We start from the raw sequence: 16986 nt of genomic DNA on the forward strand, positions 1-16986 counted from the left end.
AAAGGATATACTGGACAGGAAACAGAGACAATGACACAATTGGGTTATCCACTCTTATACCATAATGTGCTTAAATATACATCACGTTATCGTTCATTATTGACCATGTAATCAGCTGTGTACACGGAAGACTGTATATTTTATAAATTGACTGTATATTAGTGTACAGCAATCGCGTTAGTTTTCTAGTTTGATTAAGAGCAAATACGTTAAATTAAATTAATAGATTCCCCATATTACACGGAATTTCTATTAGTATTATTGGTGTGCATCAAATACTCATATCCGCATTCGACCTACTTGCATTGACTTACATCGCTGTCGTAAGTTCAATAACAATTGATTTTAACCAATCAATAGAATATATATATATTATAAACTCAGACCATTTTAATGTGAATCAACGTATTTATATATGTATGTAGTCATAGAAACTGTGTTGTGTTTAATAGCCTACATATAACAACGAACAGGTTTATATCATAAACGATTCCATTGTAACAGTTATAAAAGCTAAGTTTAATAATTTCATATAAATTTTAGCAATGGCTCGCTTTGACTGTAATATTAAATAATGTTATTGTGTTCGCAGTTATTTTAGTTTCCTATTCAAGGCTTTAGTATGTAACCTTTAAAAACGGGAATAAACTGCTACCTGCCCGTCTGTCGGTCGGACGGTAAGATGTACGGTCCAAAGACCAGTTTGTTTCCACGTGAAGTTTTGAGAACGCCTTGACCTAAGATCATTCAACTTAGAATGCTAATCACACGTTATAAATGGATGGGGTATATACAATTGTAAAGGATAATACTTTTTATTTTGTTTTGGGGAGGAGGTTACATTTTTGCGAAAATCTAATGTTATTCTCGCAAACATGAGCACAGTGAGCCTATATGTGTTGGTGTAAGTAGTGACAATTACACCAGCCATGAAATTAGGGAAACTACGGAATACCGTTAGTGTCATCGTGGGTTACACATTAAAATCCAGAGGGCGACAATGCGATAGTGCGATAGTACGATGGCGACAATGCGATAGTACAATGGCGACAATGCGACAACGCGATAGTACGATGGCGACAATGCGATAGTCATATCGTACTGTCGCCATCGTATTATCGGATTGTCGCCATCGTACTATCGTGTTATCGTACTGTCGTCATCGTATTATCGCATTGTCGCCATCGTACTATCAAACTGTAGACATCGTATATTTGCACTGTCGCATTGTCGTCATCGTACTGTCACATCCGTTGACAATCCAAACTGACAGATATGCCCAAAATAACATGGCACGAAATGAACGTTTTTGTTTGGGGTTTGGAAGATAAAAAACATGGTATATGTATATGTCGCCGTAACACTGATCTAAGGAAAACATGTATAAGCCGATTATTTCAGGAACTTCGCATGTACATTTTGTACAAGTTCAAATATTAGAACATGTTTATCGGCGCAAAGGAATGCGTACTTACGGTTTCCGGATATCGACTAGTTTATTCGACCCTGCTTTATTTGGTCAATGTTTGCAACAATGGCAGGATAAATCGTTATTCTTTTCTGGGAACACATGTTATAACTTTCATTGTAACGTTAGTAATTAAACAAATGTTTTGTTCATACCTAATCATCAATCGCAATCGTAAATAATCATGGGTTTGTTAACGCTTTTATCGAAAAAATGTATAATACATCCAAAACCGTTAATAGCCTGAATTGCTTAGTGAAAGTGTAACAATTTGAATATTATTATAAGCACAACATATTCAGTGGGATCGAAAGTGTTTTTATCATACAAATAATGAGTGGACAAAGATAACGCATTACACGTTTCAAGTTATACTACATTATTGCACTGTGTACGCAAAATGATGAACCCCAATACGTTAAGCCTAAACTGGATGACTGTCGCGATAGTAAAGGTGTTGATGTGCGGATGTGAGGACGTCTGTCTGTCCGCGTGGTAACTATTAAACAACATCTTTGAAACTGATCAAATGTAATCAGTTCTAACACCACTACGTTCACAAAAACAAATACAAAAACAATAATAAGGAACGTCATGAACAGTTATAAAATATTTTACTAATAAGCATTTACTATAGTATGTACTAAGCAAATACGCAAACTCACGATTTATATGTAATTAATAAACACCTTTTTACTTATTTGAATGCAATTTGTACTGCAAATTATCAAATCATCAATATAATATGTATTGCTCAAATGCATAGTGTATCTACGGTGATTTGATAGGTAAACAAATTGCTTTAACAGGAATGTAACCAGTATTTGTTATTTGCGTTTAAGGAGCTAAGCCTAGTACACTTTTGATACATTTTAGATTCCATTCGTTTTAAATACCATACATAACATTACGTGTCCATCTTGTAAATCATATCTCACAAATCAAACGTGGGGTATGTCACGTCTAACGATCTTAGAAGCTGCAATTACAATGCGTGCATCGTTTCTCCTCCATACAAAGGCAGAAGAGGACCCCAACTGGGAACAGCAATATTGCCAGTAAAATCCCACATGTGGAGTACCTTTTTATTAGGATGCCTTGCTGTAATAAATAACATATCATCATATAGGAAACTGGTTTGCTCGACTAAATCGAAAGCCTAAAGCTGTTATTAACACTCTGTTTTTATCTCGAAATAAGCAGTAGTTTGAAAAAGAAACAAACTCTGACTGGGCATTGAACCACGGACTCACCGGTCGAAATGCCTGTCAAATCAACAGAAACGTTACTCTGGTACTTAACAATATATCAACATGGTATCATATAACAAATAGAAACCAACAGTATGTTTGTGACATTAGATTGTATTTTTAATATTTGTAAAATAAATTCATCAAGAAATAATATCCCATTCGACGCGTACATGTTTTGTATATTAAATCATACATATCTTTGTTATCACATACAGTTATTTGGCCTTTAAAGCTGTAAAAAATCACATTAAGTAATTTTGATTGTAAAATTATGAAGAAAATATTAATTTACCCCACAATGGGGACAGTTTCCGGTTCGAGCATTTCCTGCTGATATCACTGCCACAGTTGTGTTCTGCTGAGCCTGGAACATGTTTTGGACGTGAGGGTTCGGTGCCTGAGTGTAGGGATACTGGCCAATGGGTTGAGGGGCGGGTTGACTGTAGTAGCCCGGGCCTGCGGGTTGACTGTAGTAACCCGGGGGTGCGGGTTGACTCTGAGCGTTGTAGACATTACCTGATTAACAAAGGTGATCATGAAGTATAGTAGAACTATTGGTCTTCGAATGAAGTTTACGACGATGAACACAAGATTCAGTATAGTACCCAAAATTCACTCACATGTTCTTTATTGAATGAAATCAAATCGAGTTATTTATGCAATGGTTATTAAATCATATAATTATGAAAGTAAGATATATGTTTAAAAAATCAAAAACACGATGTGAACATATGTGCATTTAAGTCTTGAAACCGCTTACAGATTTCAAGAAAAAAGATATGAATGCTAAAACAAGAGAACAGTTGTCGAGACGTTACTTGTGTAAACATGTGTCGTCATTGTGTTCCCGGCAAATACGAATTTACTGACAGAAGGTACTTCGGTTTCCTAAAAGATGACACACATATGTTGCTTAGGCATTTCAAATACAAATGTACCTTTTCTTTGGATATCACACCGAAGAGATATATAGAGAACACATGATTGGTGCCGAGATAGAGAAATTTTATCCGGTGAGGCTAAGAAAAAGAAAATAAGGCGAGCTTTAGGGAGCCCTATTTTTCTTTTTCGGGCCGAACCGGACAAACTTTCTCCATCTCGGCACCAACCATGCATTCGATTTATCCTGCTTCATGCCGTTGACACATTTTATCAAAGACAAATGATAAATTGACATAACAATATAATTATTCTTGTCAAGTCTCCTACATGTACACAACATTCCAGACGACCGAATAATTACCGATTGTCACGTAAAAAAATAGTTCCACTTTAAACTGTTCCTTTTAATACTTTCCTATTGAAAATATGAGTAGAAATAAAAAACGAATCGAGAATGTGACATTTTTCTCTTGGTCTACAATTACGATAGCAGCCGATATTGGTAAAATACTACACCCTTGTGTAGTGTATTGGAAAGGTTACAGGCAAATATTTGTCACAGCGTGCGTAGGAATACATTACTTCCTGTTGACCGGAAATAGGAAAATTTGTTCGACCCTGCTTTATTAGGTCAATATTTGCAACAGAGGCAGGATAATTATGTTTATGTTAAAGTTTGTTAAATTATCCTAATGTGGTTTAACCTTGATGATCCCACAATGTTTTGAATGTATTCGATGTATTCAAATATATTCAGAAAAAAAGTAGTTTACTCGAATAGAACGCCGTGCGCATTATTACATTAAGGACGATGGTGTTATTGTTGGATCATTTACTAGCAATCACGATCTGCTTGAATTTGATGGTAAGATACATATTTGCATCCCAAATTGTTTTAATTACAAGCAATGCCCAGTGAACTGGATGGTCAATGACACGTTGTTTATTCTATCGGAAATTGTACGATTCAATTTTGGAAGTTTCGTGTGATCATAAAAGCAATGGTTAAACTAAAATTCTAGGATGAGCGCTACCAAGTCTGTCAATATTTAGATAATTTACCATAATGTCTATCATTGCATGACCGCTATCACAATTACGTTCATTTTTTCTGTACTGTTATTACGAAATGAATAGTTACTGGGATTGCTCCTTACAAACTAAATATGTTAATTTAAAAAAACATAACAATATTATTTGCTTTTATTTAATGCTTTCCGGTGGTTTATAGAGAAATATCAGTGATTTAAAACTGATAATTTCACTGTTTCAAACAGTGAAAATTATCACCGAGAATTATCGATAATTTTCATTGTTTACTGTGAAATGACGTCATTTTTTTGACGAAATGACGTCATTATCCCAGCAAAATTCGTTAGCTGAACTCTTGAACAATGTATATAAACTGTGAAAAATGCATTAAATAAAAAGAAAATTTGTTGGATTCGGTGGATTATCGATTTCAATTCACTCGTGATCAGAGAAAACAAATATTTTCACTCGTGGCTGCGCCACTCGTGAAAATATTATTTTCTATGATCACTCGTGAATTAAAATCGATAATCCACCGGATCCCACAAATATCCTCTATTTAAACATCGCTTTCTATAACAAAAACACGTCCACCTTGCATCAAAGAAATTAGACATAAACAAAGATTGATCATTGTATAGTATGACTAGAACGAAATAAAAATGTACACAGAGATTTGTATTATTGTCAAACCATTCAAAATTACCTTTACAATAAATGAAAATAACAGAGAATAAACGACATATTATAAGGGCGTGGATTGAGTGGCATGCGACTGTATATTAGGTCCATGATTGGCTTTTATACGCAATATAAATTACCCGCTCCGAAGAGACTTCCGAACATTTTGGAAAATAGCACCAAGTGACGTACGCTGTAAATTACAATCATGCACATGGAAAGGACGCCCAAATGAGGTTTATACAGTATTGATTAGCATTGCTCACTGCACATGCTCCGCCTTTACTGATTCAGTAGATTATACTCCGCTTCGTATCCAATACTCTCGGCACATACTGCAGTATCCAGCGTATACACATTTGTATTTATTAATTGTAGCAGACGACAACTTTAACGGGTTAGGGATGATAATAATAGCACAACTGGTAATATGTCACTGTGTTAGTTGTGGTTACAATGAATTATGTAAATAGTTTAGGAGTGTTATGGTGTACGCATGTACTCTCTTAATTATCCAACGCCATTTACTCGAATATACATTTTTCTCAAAATGTCATGACTATATTATCTATTATCTCTTCGAAAAAGATTGTTATGTATTAGATGTTGATTGTTGATTGTTTTGCTAAACTATGTGTGACTACAGAATGCGACCTTTACATTCGGCGGTTGATTGTTGATTGTTTTGCTAAACTATATGTAACTACAGAATGCGACCTTGACATTCGGCGGTTTACCTTCAACTGGAGAATAGCCTGTTTTAAAGATGGCAGTAAATTATTGAGCTTTGATTCGTGTCGCGTTTCTAACAAATCGCATGGTTGATCTTTATGTATTATTTTTGTTTAAACCTATGTATTTTAGCTCGTTGCATTGAAAATACTACAACTTATTTCAAATGCTAACGTGTCCATTTCCCGGGACTAGAACCAGTACTTGGTGTCTATGGATGAGATCTAAAGAGCGCTGATCAGCGGGGATCGAACCGGTGACCTCTTGATCGCTTGGCGAAACATCATATCCACTACGCCACGGCGACCTGTTTAAATCAAGTCGGCTTGGAAAGCGCTTGAAAATATATGGTTATGGGCGTCTTTATGCGCAAGATGTTGCGTTTATTGTTTGTTGAAGTTTCTGCTTTTAGATTGGTATTTGATAAGGAAATCTTTGAGTATACATGTTTTTTACCAAGTCACATTTGTGTTGTAAGAATAAATTACGGTTTAGTCGGCGAAGTAACAAAAGTCCAATTTTTGACCGCTCATTGCGTAGCTTTTTATTGCAACAATAGTTTGTAACATGAGCTTTATTTAAATAAAAACATTGCGATCCCGTATTTGTAATACAGAAAACAAATAGAAGGTAGTCAAAATACCCAAGCAGTACCGGATTTAACACCGTTGGGGGCCCATATGCCGTGAAACTGTTTAGGCCTATGCCCCAGGCCCCTAGTCGGCCAAGTGCCTACTGAAACGCCAGTGCCCAGTCAATGTCCTTCGTTTAAATTAGCCTGCCAGTGCCAGGGCTGGCAATACATAAAATATGCCAATTGTCTTGTATAGGTTTAAAATGTCATTATAATACCGCAATGCCAATACGACATATTATTATACAATAAATAATTTATGACAACAATCAGTGTAGAACGTATATTTACGTATTTAACTATTTATCCATAAAGAAAGAATATGAAAATTAAATTACGATCTACAATAAAGATTTACCTTTCTGTCCGTTTCATACCGTACCTAATGACCACGTAATGAGCACCTTGAAAACGATATCACTAACAACAAAACAATACGGTTTTGAAAACAGTGAATGATTGTGTTTTGGTAACGAGATGTGACCTTTAATCAGAACATGTCCTTGATATAAAGTAATTGGCTATGTCCATTCATTAGCTTAGTCTTAGTAAGTAAGTAGAAATTCTTTCGCCACGGTCTCATGGTGACCCTAAAAGTCGCAGGACCCATAGACAGTTGCCTAGTATGCTTTCGTTTGCATGATGTCTCAATATACCATAATGCTTGCCTATTTCGGAGTTCAACATTCTACAAACCATAAACGAGAAAGTGAAATAAAACAGCAAAGAAACCCACAGCAAACGAAACAACAAAGTCTTGAGAAGTTCAGACAATTTTATTCCAGCAGTTTGACTGGTTGGAATATAATGAAGATAGAAAACGCACGATTATAACATTCCTTAACCGAGGCCTGTTCTGGTGTGTAAACTATACTCCATTTTTTAGATTTAAATACGAACAAATGTCAGATAATTCTCAAAAAATGGACTTTCATTTTCAGTATTTTCAGTATTGTTTTGTTGCACTCAATATAGGACATGCTTGTTCATGTTAATAATTAAACACGTATAAGTAATGGTAAATGGTATTATAATAGTAAAAACAAAATTAAGTGGAGTATTGACGTCGCAATCGCACGAAAATATGTTAATTCCCAAATTCGAAATTATTTTGTTATATCAAAAAAAAAATTATGAACGACCGTTTTTACTGTAAAAAACTGTCTAGTTAAATTTATCACAATAAAAGGAATAGCGCGTAGTTTCACGTTTTATAGCAATAACACGATTGTTAATATAACAATAATTGGGTAAAACACTGACCTGTTTTAGAGAATGTGTCCTGTATAACCCAACAACTACGGTTACTTAAACATGATGTGCCTCAAAATCAATCTATCGACAATGGATATATTTACGGCGCCTAGCCAAAACGGATAATACTGGAAACATTTGTATGTAACCGGCTTATACGCGAAACGGCTACGGATGATATCAGAATATATTTGAGTCGCGTTCTGAGAAAACTGGGCTTAATGCATGTGCGCAAAGTGTCATCCCAGATTAGTCTATGCAGTCCGCACAGGCTAATCAGGGACGACACTTTCCGCTTTTATGATAGTTTCTGTTTAAACAAAGTGTCTTCTTAGCACCAATTCAGGTGCAAAGGGTCGTCCTCGATTAGCCTGTGCGGAATGCATGATGCGGCGTCTCATCAGGGTCTGCGATGTTTGATTGAATGAATTTCTGTAAATATTCTAAATATAGAAATAAATATACTAGACATCCCTAATTTTGGAAATAAATTTAGAAGGATGGGAGAGTCCTCTAGGCATACGTCGGTTAAGGATTTGATGCGATGCTATTAAGAGCCAAATTTTTTATTCGTTTATTTGTCATAATTATGTGTGTTGGTAGCCTATTGACAAAACGTTCTATGCGAGTTCAAGAAGTTCATACTTCGTTGTCACTTTCAATTCTGAGAAGGTGAATCAAATTCCTGATTTCTGAAGACAACGAAATACGAAATCATAACGCATAAATGGTACCACTGCAAAAGTATAACATTGTCCTGGCATTGAATTGGAATTTAAATACATGACAGCCACTTTTAAAATGAAATTCTATATGTGTTTGATTACCTTTGGCGCAACAATACCTGCAGGTTTATCCAATCAGCTTTTCTTACAATGAAAGATATATGTGAAATTTGCATGATGCATGACAATATTACAGGCCGGATAATCTCGATCAGACACATAGTTTTTTCTACTGTTTTTTTACTAAAACTTATAAGTTGCATTTTGATTCTCTTAATCGACAAAAGTTCGTTTGGAGAGAGAATTCAACAAACGATTCCAAATGTACAGTTATACAATGCATAATTAATCCTCACATGGACGTGAGCGCAAACTTCATGTACAACATGGACACACGATATGCACATTTTGTTTAATTTACATCTTCTTGGAGCAAAACACATTTGATTTCTTGTATCATCCAGTGCCGTATTCCAGACTTTATTCGTTCAACAATGCAAGTTTCTTTGACTAAAGATGTAGCAGTTTGGCAATGTGGTTCATTTGTTTCCTTTGTGTCAGATAAAATCGTGTGTGTTTTTTCATATCAAAGCTTGATCTATAACATTAGTTGAAATGCCATTATAATTCGTGTACAACAGTATTTGACATTATTAATTGGTTTTGTTTCATTTTCATTAGGAATACTCGGAACCTCCTGCATTTTTAAATGTTCATGTTGAGATATAATCCGGTGCCGTATCGCGTATTAGCCGGTAACACATTTGTGTTGTCCGTTTTGGTTAGGCGCCGTGATATATCATGCCCCGCGAAGCGTTGGTATTTAGTGTTATTGATTGAGTCGGGTAACAAGCGAATTTTAGTCCCATTTATTCTTCTTAGACGCTTATTATTGGTTTTACATCAAACGAAAATGTCGATATTTTAACAAAACCACAGCTTCATGACTAAACAAATAGAGAATACTAGGTTAGCGTTGTCATTCATTCAGTCATTCATTATTCAATATTCGAATTCAATTCGATTGCAGTATTTACCGATTTGTTATCTCTTTTTCATTTAGATCCTTAGACTATAAAACAAAACGGACTTACGCTCTGCTTTTAATATTTAAAAAAACGCGTTCTGTGACGCTTTTATGGAAGTGTTTGTTCAAAGGAAGTCTCTGTTTTACCAAGCTCAGATCTAAGCCAAAAGTATCGTCGCAGATTAGTCTGTCCGGAATAAGCAGACTTATCTTGAACGGAGCTTTAAAGTGGCCCGTTCAAGTTTTGGTAAATTAACAAAATAAAAAAATGTTTCAAATTCGCAAATTATCGTTTTATTTATGATATTTGTGAGGAAATACTAATACTGAACATTAAACATGCTCTAAAATATCCATTATATGCACCTTTCGACGATTTGAAAACCTGAATATTCTAAAGCGTTGCAACGCGAAACGATTGAATAATTTGGAAAGTTCTGTTGTTGTCGTTATATTTTGTGAAACTACGAGGATTGCTTATATAAGGTAAAACATACATGCCATCATAGCAAAGATGCCAAGGGTCAGTGGTTCGAGCCCAGTTGAGGGCTACTTTTTTCCTTTTTTTTATTGTATTCGTTTTTTTTACTGGGGATGTTTAGGTCCAATGTTTGAACTTATCAATATACAGCATTTAATGACAAACTTCAATACATGCCAAAATCTGTGAAAAGGCCCCTTTAAATACATATAAAAAGCTCGTTTTTCCATATCGCACTCATATTCCTACGGATGAGTTGTAAACATCTTTGTCAGCTTACCTTTAAACGACAATCAATTGTAAAAGAGTTTTGTTAACGACTTTCTTAAGACTATTGTTGTCTTTGTCGGTATTAATTGTGTTGGGATGACAGTTTTAACTGAAATCAATACATTCAATAGGTAAGTGTCTGGTCGATGTAAAGATTCTAAATATGAATATTGAGCTATTAACATATCATAATAATGCTAGCGCCATATGGTAAACATGCGGACTCCACTGTTTCGCTTGTTAAGTTCACCCGAGAAAAAGGTGCTCACGGTTAGTTTGTATCATCGCCTTTTGTTTGTCCGTTTTGCGTCATGCGTCGTGCGGCGTTAACAATAACCTTATTGACACTCTTAGGCCAACATATTTTAATAAATTGATTTACGGGATTTTTATTATAAAAATAGGGTCGGGGGTCGAAATAAACATAAAAGAAAAAACATCACAGAGTCGACAAAAAACTAAAAATAAAAGTTTAAACTTGTCATTTTTTTTATAAACCAACTTTTTACGTTACTTTTTAACCATATATCTTATTTATGAAAACAGTTAGTCACTAAAAGCAATAGAAATAGTGTAATTAATGCATTTTTCAAGAACATTTCTTTTTAATCTTAATTCTTGTTGAATGTCTTCATTGTCTGCTATTGAATAAAAAAATGTACATTAAAACATTATTAAAAGAAATCACTCAGTGTTTGTTTTTTATCAAATAAAGTGTAATCTGGCACTTTTTGTTGTATTGTTTTATGTCCTGCTTAATAAACCTTTCTTGAGTAGAAATCAATGTTGAATGCTAGTAGCATTGATGAATAAAAACAGTCCAACAAAAGACAACTTTAAACTGTCAAACTGAAAAAAAACTAAAATGTCATTTACATAAACGCAACAGTAGAACACTATAATTATGTATGTTTCTGACTAGACTGTTATAATCTGAGGAACGCTTAACAGTATAACACCATATAAGTGTTTTCCCCAGGAGGGCAAAGGGGCATGGTGTATTACTTTCAAAAAAAGGCATTTTAACGCACAGTTTATGCAAAAAGGGCAAACAAACGTTCTCAGTATACCTGGTTTTGAAAGAAACATCTAATCACATTAGAGGCAGTTAAGGGAAAAACATAAAAATATAAACAAGCTCATTTAATGGTAGTTGATGTATTTAACTAACTTAACCGGTATTTAATATTAATATATTTATCTTGCTTTGTCTTCCATTAAAGTTCCATGCTGTTTCAGTAAACTGTAGAGCATGGCAAACATAATAAAGCAATATATGCATATGAATCTGATTATAAACAGATCCACTAACATATAAATGAAACCATGTTTGCCTTATCCAATTTTTAACGATAATCCTGCCAGATGTTTTAACTTTGCGAGTAAACTGAATGCAAACACTCGTTTCCGTTACATATATCCACTGAGTAGATTACTAATAAATATGTTGTCGACATCGAAAACGTTTTTAGCATCGTTCGTTATCACGTGTTTTAATTTGCATTTCAGTAATTCCTTCTAAATGTATTATCTCCATCGTTTATTTGATCGTTATTTGCCATTTTTGCCGAGAGTCACAATTTATTTGTTTTGCATTGTCCGCCATCTTGTTAAAATGATGTAATCGACAGGTGCGCATCTCTACGATAAACTGTATAATATGTCCATCAAACACGCGATTCGCATTTAATTCAATATTCTTAATGTTTGACTTGACCATGTACTTTGCGACAATTTCTATTTTGAAATAATGCCGCGGACGCTGTTCATTATTATTGTTGCCAACCCAAACTTTCGAGCACGACATTTTGCATGCCCAAACAAAGCTTTTACTTTAACATAAATACGATTGGTTTATTCTATTTTAAACAGCCAATGAAGTTTGCCGATAGTAAAAATACGGATCCGATAAAACGCTTGCGAATATAAATTTTGATTTTTGTCGTCGACAGTTTTTTTTTCACGCGGGACTTAAACACTGTCGGCGGTATTTATGAAAATAAAATAGCCGATAGATAATTTTATTTTTATTTCATTTTGACATAAAATACGGTCGGCGCTCCCGTAAATCAATTTATTTAAAAATGTTGGCCTTATATTACTATTAAAATAGGTAATCAAAAAACGGTAGATTATTTTTGCACAATATTTTAGGTGTTCGAATCCAAATCGAAAGTGTTTTGAAAAATACGGATTATGTACTGTAAACATACGTTCTTTAAAATATAGAAACGGTAAGCAAGACACAAACAAACAGTCAGGGATTTCACTGACCCATACACAATTGTCGACACTAACTTTCGCACTCCTGATAAAGTTGGAGCCAAGTTTGTTCTATTATAATTGTAGGAATAATAATAATAATTAATTATACGTATTTGTATTGACACATTTCAAGGGTCTAATGACTTGTAAAAGTAGAATAATAAACTTAAGTTTTATTAACAAAATTTAACATTCTAATCGTTAATAGCTAGATATATTTATTTCAGAACAATTTTGACTCATACTTGCGTATTTTTTTTTCATTGTGGACATGTTTTATTGAGATGTGAAAATATATGAAGAGAAAAATAGCCAAAGACACTGAACGCTATTAACTATTTCAAACTATAAGTTTTCTGGATTGAAAAGAAAAACCCGATGACCAAGATGAGTGTTTTTAATAGACCTAGGATGAACCTTACATTCGATGGCAGCTTCAGACAAGAAGTTCTTACAGCCAAAGACAGGACTTGTTTGAATATCAAGAACATTTTAACCCGAGCGAAATTTTTCTGGCTTGTTGAATTCCGTATAACCGATATAACTTATTTAACAGGCTGAGGAACATCATTCAGTCGTAACCTCCTTGCGCACTTATTGCAATGACGTCCCTACTCACAGCGTGCTCATGCTATACAAACAGACAAAACAACAGAAACCATAAAACATTCCATGGAAAGAATAAACATGCATGCCTGAACTTCTCAGGAGAAAAAAAAAAGTTTATTGGTCGATAAGTAACGAAACGTCGAAATTGGTTCCTCATCTTTCGAATTTTTACAATGAAATATCGAAACAATATTCATTACTGACATACAAGCCGGACAATTACGAGGTTGTATACCGCTAGTCACCTCAACATATTGGCCTTAAGTTTGCACCCTTCAAACAGTTGGCGGGGACTTTTTCTCCTGTGTCTGAAAGGTATCACGCTTTCGAGTAGTGCAATAAGAAACGTTATTTGAAGTATTGTTTGCATAACATTATATACCAACAGTTTAACTATATCGTGAGAAAAAAGCAACGTAATTATTATAAAGGGGGAGATAAACATGATCCAAATAATTTTAGACCTCTTTATTACCTACAATTTCTACAATAATTGAAAGATATGTAGCCATTCAATTAAATAAAAATTTAAAAGAAATCTGTATACTAAATGAACACCAATCGGGTTTCAGACAAAACCACTCATGCCAAACTACTTTAATCAGACTCGTTGATTCATGGTTAAATTGTATGGACGATGGTTATATGATAGGAACTGTTTTTGTAGATTTCAAAAAAGCATTTGACTTAGTAGACCACACCATTCTTCTGCAGAAGTTGAAACTATATCATTTTTCGGATTCGTCTTTGAAGTTGTTTGAATCATATCTACAAAACCGTTTGCAACTAATTCGGGCAGATGGAGTAACATCAGACACCTGCATGATAAGTTCCGGTGTACCACAAGGCTCCATTTTAGGACCTTTGTTATTTTTACTTTACGTGAATGATCTACCCTTAAAACTAACATCAAAATCTGACATGTATGCTGATGATGTAACAATCCACTGTAAAGGGAATAATATAACAATGATAAATTGCACTCTTCAAGACGACTTACTAAGGTCACAAAATTGGTGTATGATAAATAATATGGCAGTCAACCCAGATAAAACTACTTGCATGACTATAGGATCACGCCAAAAACTTGAACATTCAGAAGATCTAAATTTGTTTGTAAATAACTCAAAAATAAAATATGTTGCAACCCAAAAACTTCTAGGTATCCATATTGATAAACATTTAAATTGGAAGGCCCATGTTGATATAACTTGTTCAAAACTTGTTTCGAAATTATCACTGTTCAGGCGTATACAATATTTTCTAACACCTGAGATGAAAATTATGTTCTATAATACGTATGTAACACCAATTATTGATTATGGATGTGTCACATGGCAAAATGCAAATACTAGAGACATAAACAGAATATCAAAACTGCAAAGAAGGTTTTTAAGAGTAATATTACGTAATGACTTAAATATAAATGATTATGATTTATCACAAAAAAATACAATGGCTTTCTTTTGAAAACAGATGTACATATTTTACATGTATAATTATTTACAAATCTCTTCATAATTTAACGCCCACATATATTGACGACTTGATAAAACTGGTGAAAAACAATAATTACAATTTAAGATCGACATCAAACAATGATTTGACGCATAAAACACCTCACTCAAACTTTTTTAAAAAGTCGTTCAGTTACTCTGGTATGGAAATATGGAACCACATACCGGTTAGTATTCGCCAATCTCTCACTCTCACCACTTTCAAACATAGGCTTAAGAAATATTTCCTCTTTGAGGCGCAAAATAAGTTTCACGCGTAGGAACATTTTTCTGTTTTCCTCTTATTCAAAAGTCAAATACTCCTTCATAAGTGTCGTTATGATTACTGTAGATTTAATTTCTGCAAACAAATATACATATTGCTTTTTCAAACTATTTATATAGCAAGGAGGTGCTATTATAATATTTGTGTATATCAGCCACTTCTATCAATCGTAAACTATTTCAAGAATAATGTATTCCACGTTTTTAAACTCTGACTTTGTACAATAATGAGTGTGTGTGTGTCTAGGTGTGTGCGTGCGCGCGTGTGTGTGTGCGTGCGTGCGTTAGAGTGTGTGCATATGGAAAATGTAATCAACAATACATTTATTTTCTTAAATACTTTCTGTTAATAAATATTTGTTCCTTGAGACCATTTCAATATTGGAAGAGAAATTAATCATATAAGAGAAGTCATATAATATACTTGCTTTTTATGACACTTCTATTACATTGTTACAGTACTCTTATGTCCGTCAAAGTCTACATGTTTGCATTATAATGTAGAAATGCATTATAAATACCATAGTTGATTGAAGGCCTCATTGAAAATAAAATTGCCATTTTCAAACTGTTTGCATGACTTTGTATCAATGTGTTGTCTTAATTAGTTACCTTCGGAAAATACAGAGATTATTATTATTATTATTATTATATATAATTCTCAAAAATCCTGGCGTATGTGTATAAACGTTGGTGCCATCGATAGACTTAACCACATAATTATAGTGTGGAAATATAAAGGAACATATCATGAAATAAATTCCACAGCCACGCCCTCCCCCGCCCTGGGCACCGCCTTTTGATTCAAGAAGGGTAGTTGTAACTAGTGCTTGCACGTAGTATGATCAACCTCCTTTCGGAGGTATGAAATGTATCGAGCAAAGCTCTATCGTATCCACGTCGTCATTGCACATACGTGATAATGGTCGGTTCAAATTGTATGTTTATTATAAATGATTTTTCAATGTTATTTTACGTTTTGTTCAAAACCTTACATATACAATTGAATTATTTAGCAAATAAAAAGATTTTAATAAAACAAGAACATGTTGTGCAATAGAAATAATTTTGGATATAAATGGCATTCTTTTGTTATGAAAGTGTGTGCCCAGAGTGCAGAATTACGTTTTGGGGTTCACAATTGAACGTTAATGGATGTAAACACACCAGTATATGGTGCTTGTCTTCAAATAACTTGTATAAGCATTTTTTCTTGAGAATTTCAAATAAGTACAAAAGAGATTGTTTTATGCTGCTTATTGCAGTGTGAAATACATCTGAATTACTTTATTTAATAAGCCTGTGTTCTTGGACAACATTTCGGTATGAAACGCATTTATGTACAGTGTTATTCTGCACGCAACGCGTAAGTTCGACACCGATTTAGACGTTTTCAATGATTAATTCGAAAATCTTAAGATATCAGCACAAACTGCAAGAAAACCTGTATTTTATGCACTGAAGATTTTTGCTAATATATTTCAAAAATTGTGATATTTGCAAAAATAAAGTTTTTAACGGTGTGTTAACATTCTGTCCGACCCGTTTGTAAACCCCGTTGTTCCGGCAACCTGTACTGTTAATCCACCTGTGGAGGTAAACAGTAGTGGCTAAGCTCGAAACCAGCCATATCTCAGCGCGTATAATTTCCACAAACAAACAATACTTACCTGTAAGTTGATGTTTGGTTGGAATTCTATGTAGTCATATTACTATTGAAGGGATCAAATGAGATGTGCAATGACCGTATCATAATTCGTCAGTATTTAACGCTGAAATTGCAAGCAAGATTTGTCCTATTGAAGGATCAAACATATTCTATTCCTCAAAAGAGGGTAGGCCATGAGAGGCAAACATGAGGTGGGCATTTGATCCCTTCAATAGTAATATGA

At 34.1% G+C, this 16986-nt stretch overlaps 1 protein-coding gene across 1 annotated transcript; it reads right to left on the reverse strand.

The window, feature by feature from the left end:
• Positions 1-1992: 1992 nt before the first annotated feature.
• Positions 1993-8031, reverse strand: LOC127867322 (brain protein I3-like). The gene is made up of 4 exons (XM_052408408.1): positions 7946-8031; positions 3540-3609; positions 3014-3237; positions 1993-2569 (listed from the first exon to the last, which is right to left on the reverse strand). Exons 2-4 carry the CDS (start codon positions 3559-3561, stop codon positions 2441-2443), a joined length of 375 nt encoding a protein of 124 aa, XP_052264368.1. The 5' UTR covers positions 3562-3609; positions 7946-8031; the 3' UTR covers positions 1993-2440.
• Between the last annotated feature and the right edge of the window lie 8955 nt (positions 8032-16986).

Source organism: Dreissena polymorpha, chromosome 2 (assembly GCF_020536995.1).
Source record: "Dreissena polymorpha isolate Duluth1 chromosome 2, UMN_Dpol_1.0, whole genome shotgun sequence".
In the NCBI taxonomy this organism is placed as follows: domain Eukaryota; kingdom Metazoa; phylum Mollusca; class Bivalvia; order Myida; family Dreissenidae; genus Dreissena; species Dreissena polymorpha.

Bases quoted from the DNA above. Each gene is read 5' to 3' on its own strand.
- LOC127867322 (XM_052408408.1), bottom strand. From the start codon at position 3,561: ATGACGACACATGTTTACACAA. The intron at 3,238-3,539 runs GTAACGTCTCGA...TTTGTTAATCAG, and splicing joins GACGACACATGTTTACACAA to GTAATGTCTACAACGCTCAG. The intron at 2,570-3,013 runs GTAAATTAATAT...TATTTATTACAG, and splicing joins GAAACTGTCCCCATTGTGGG to CAAGGCATCCTAATAAAAAG.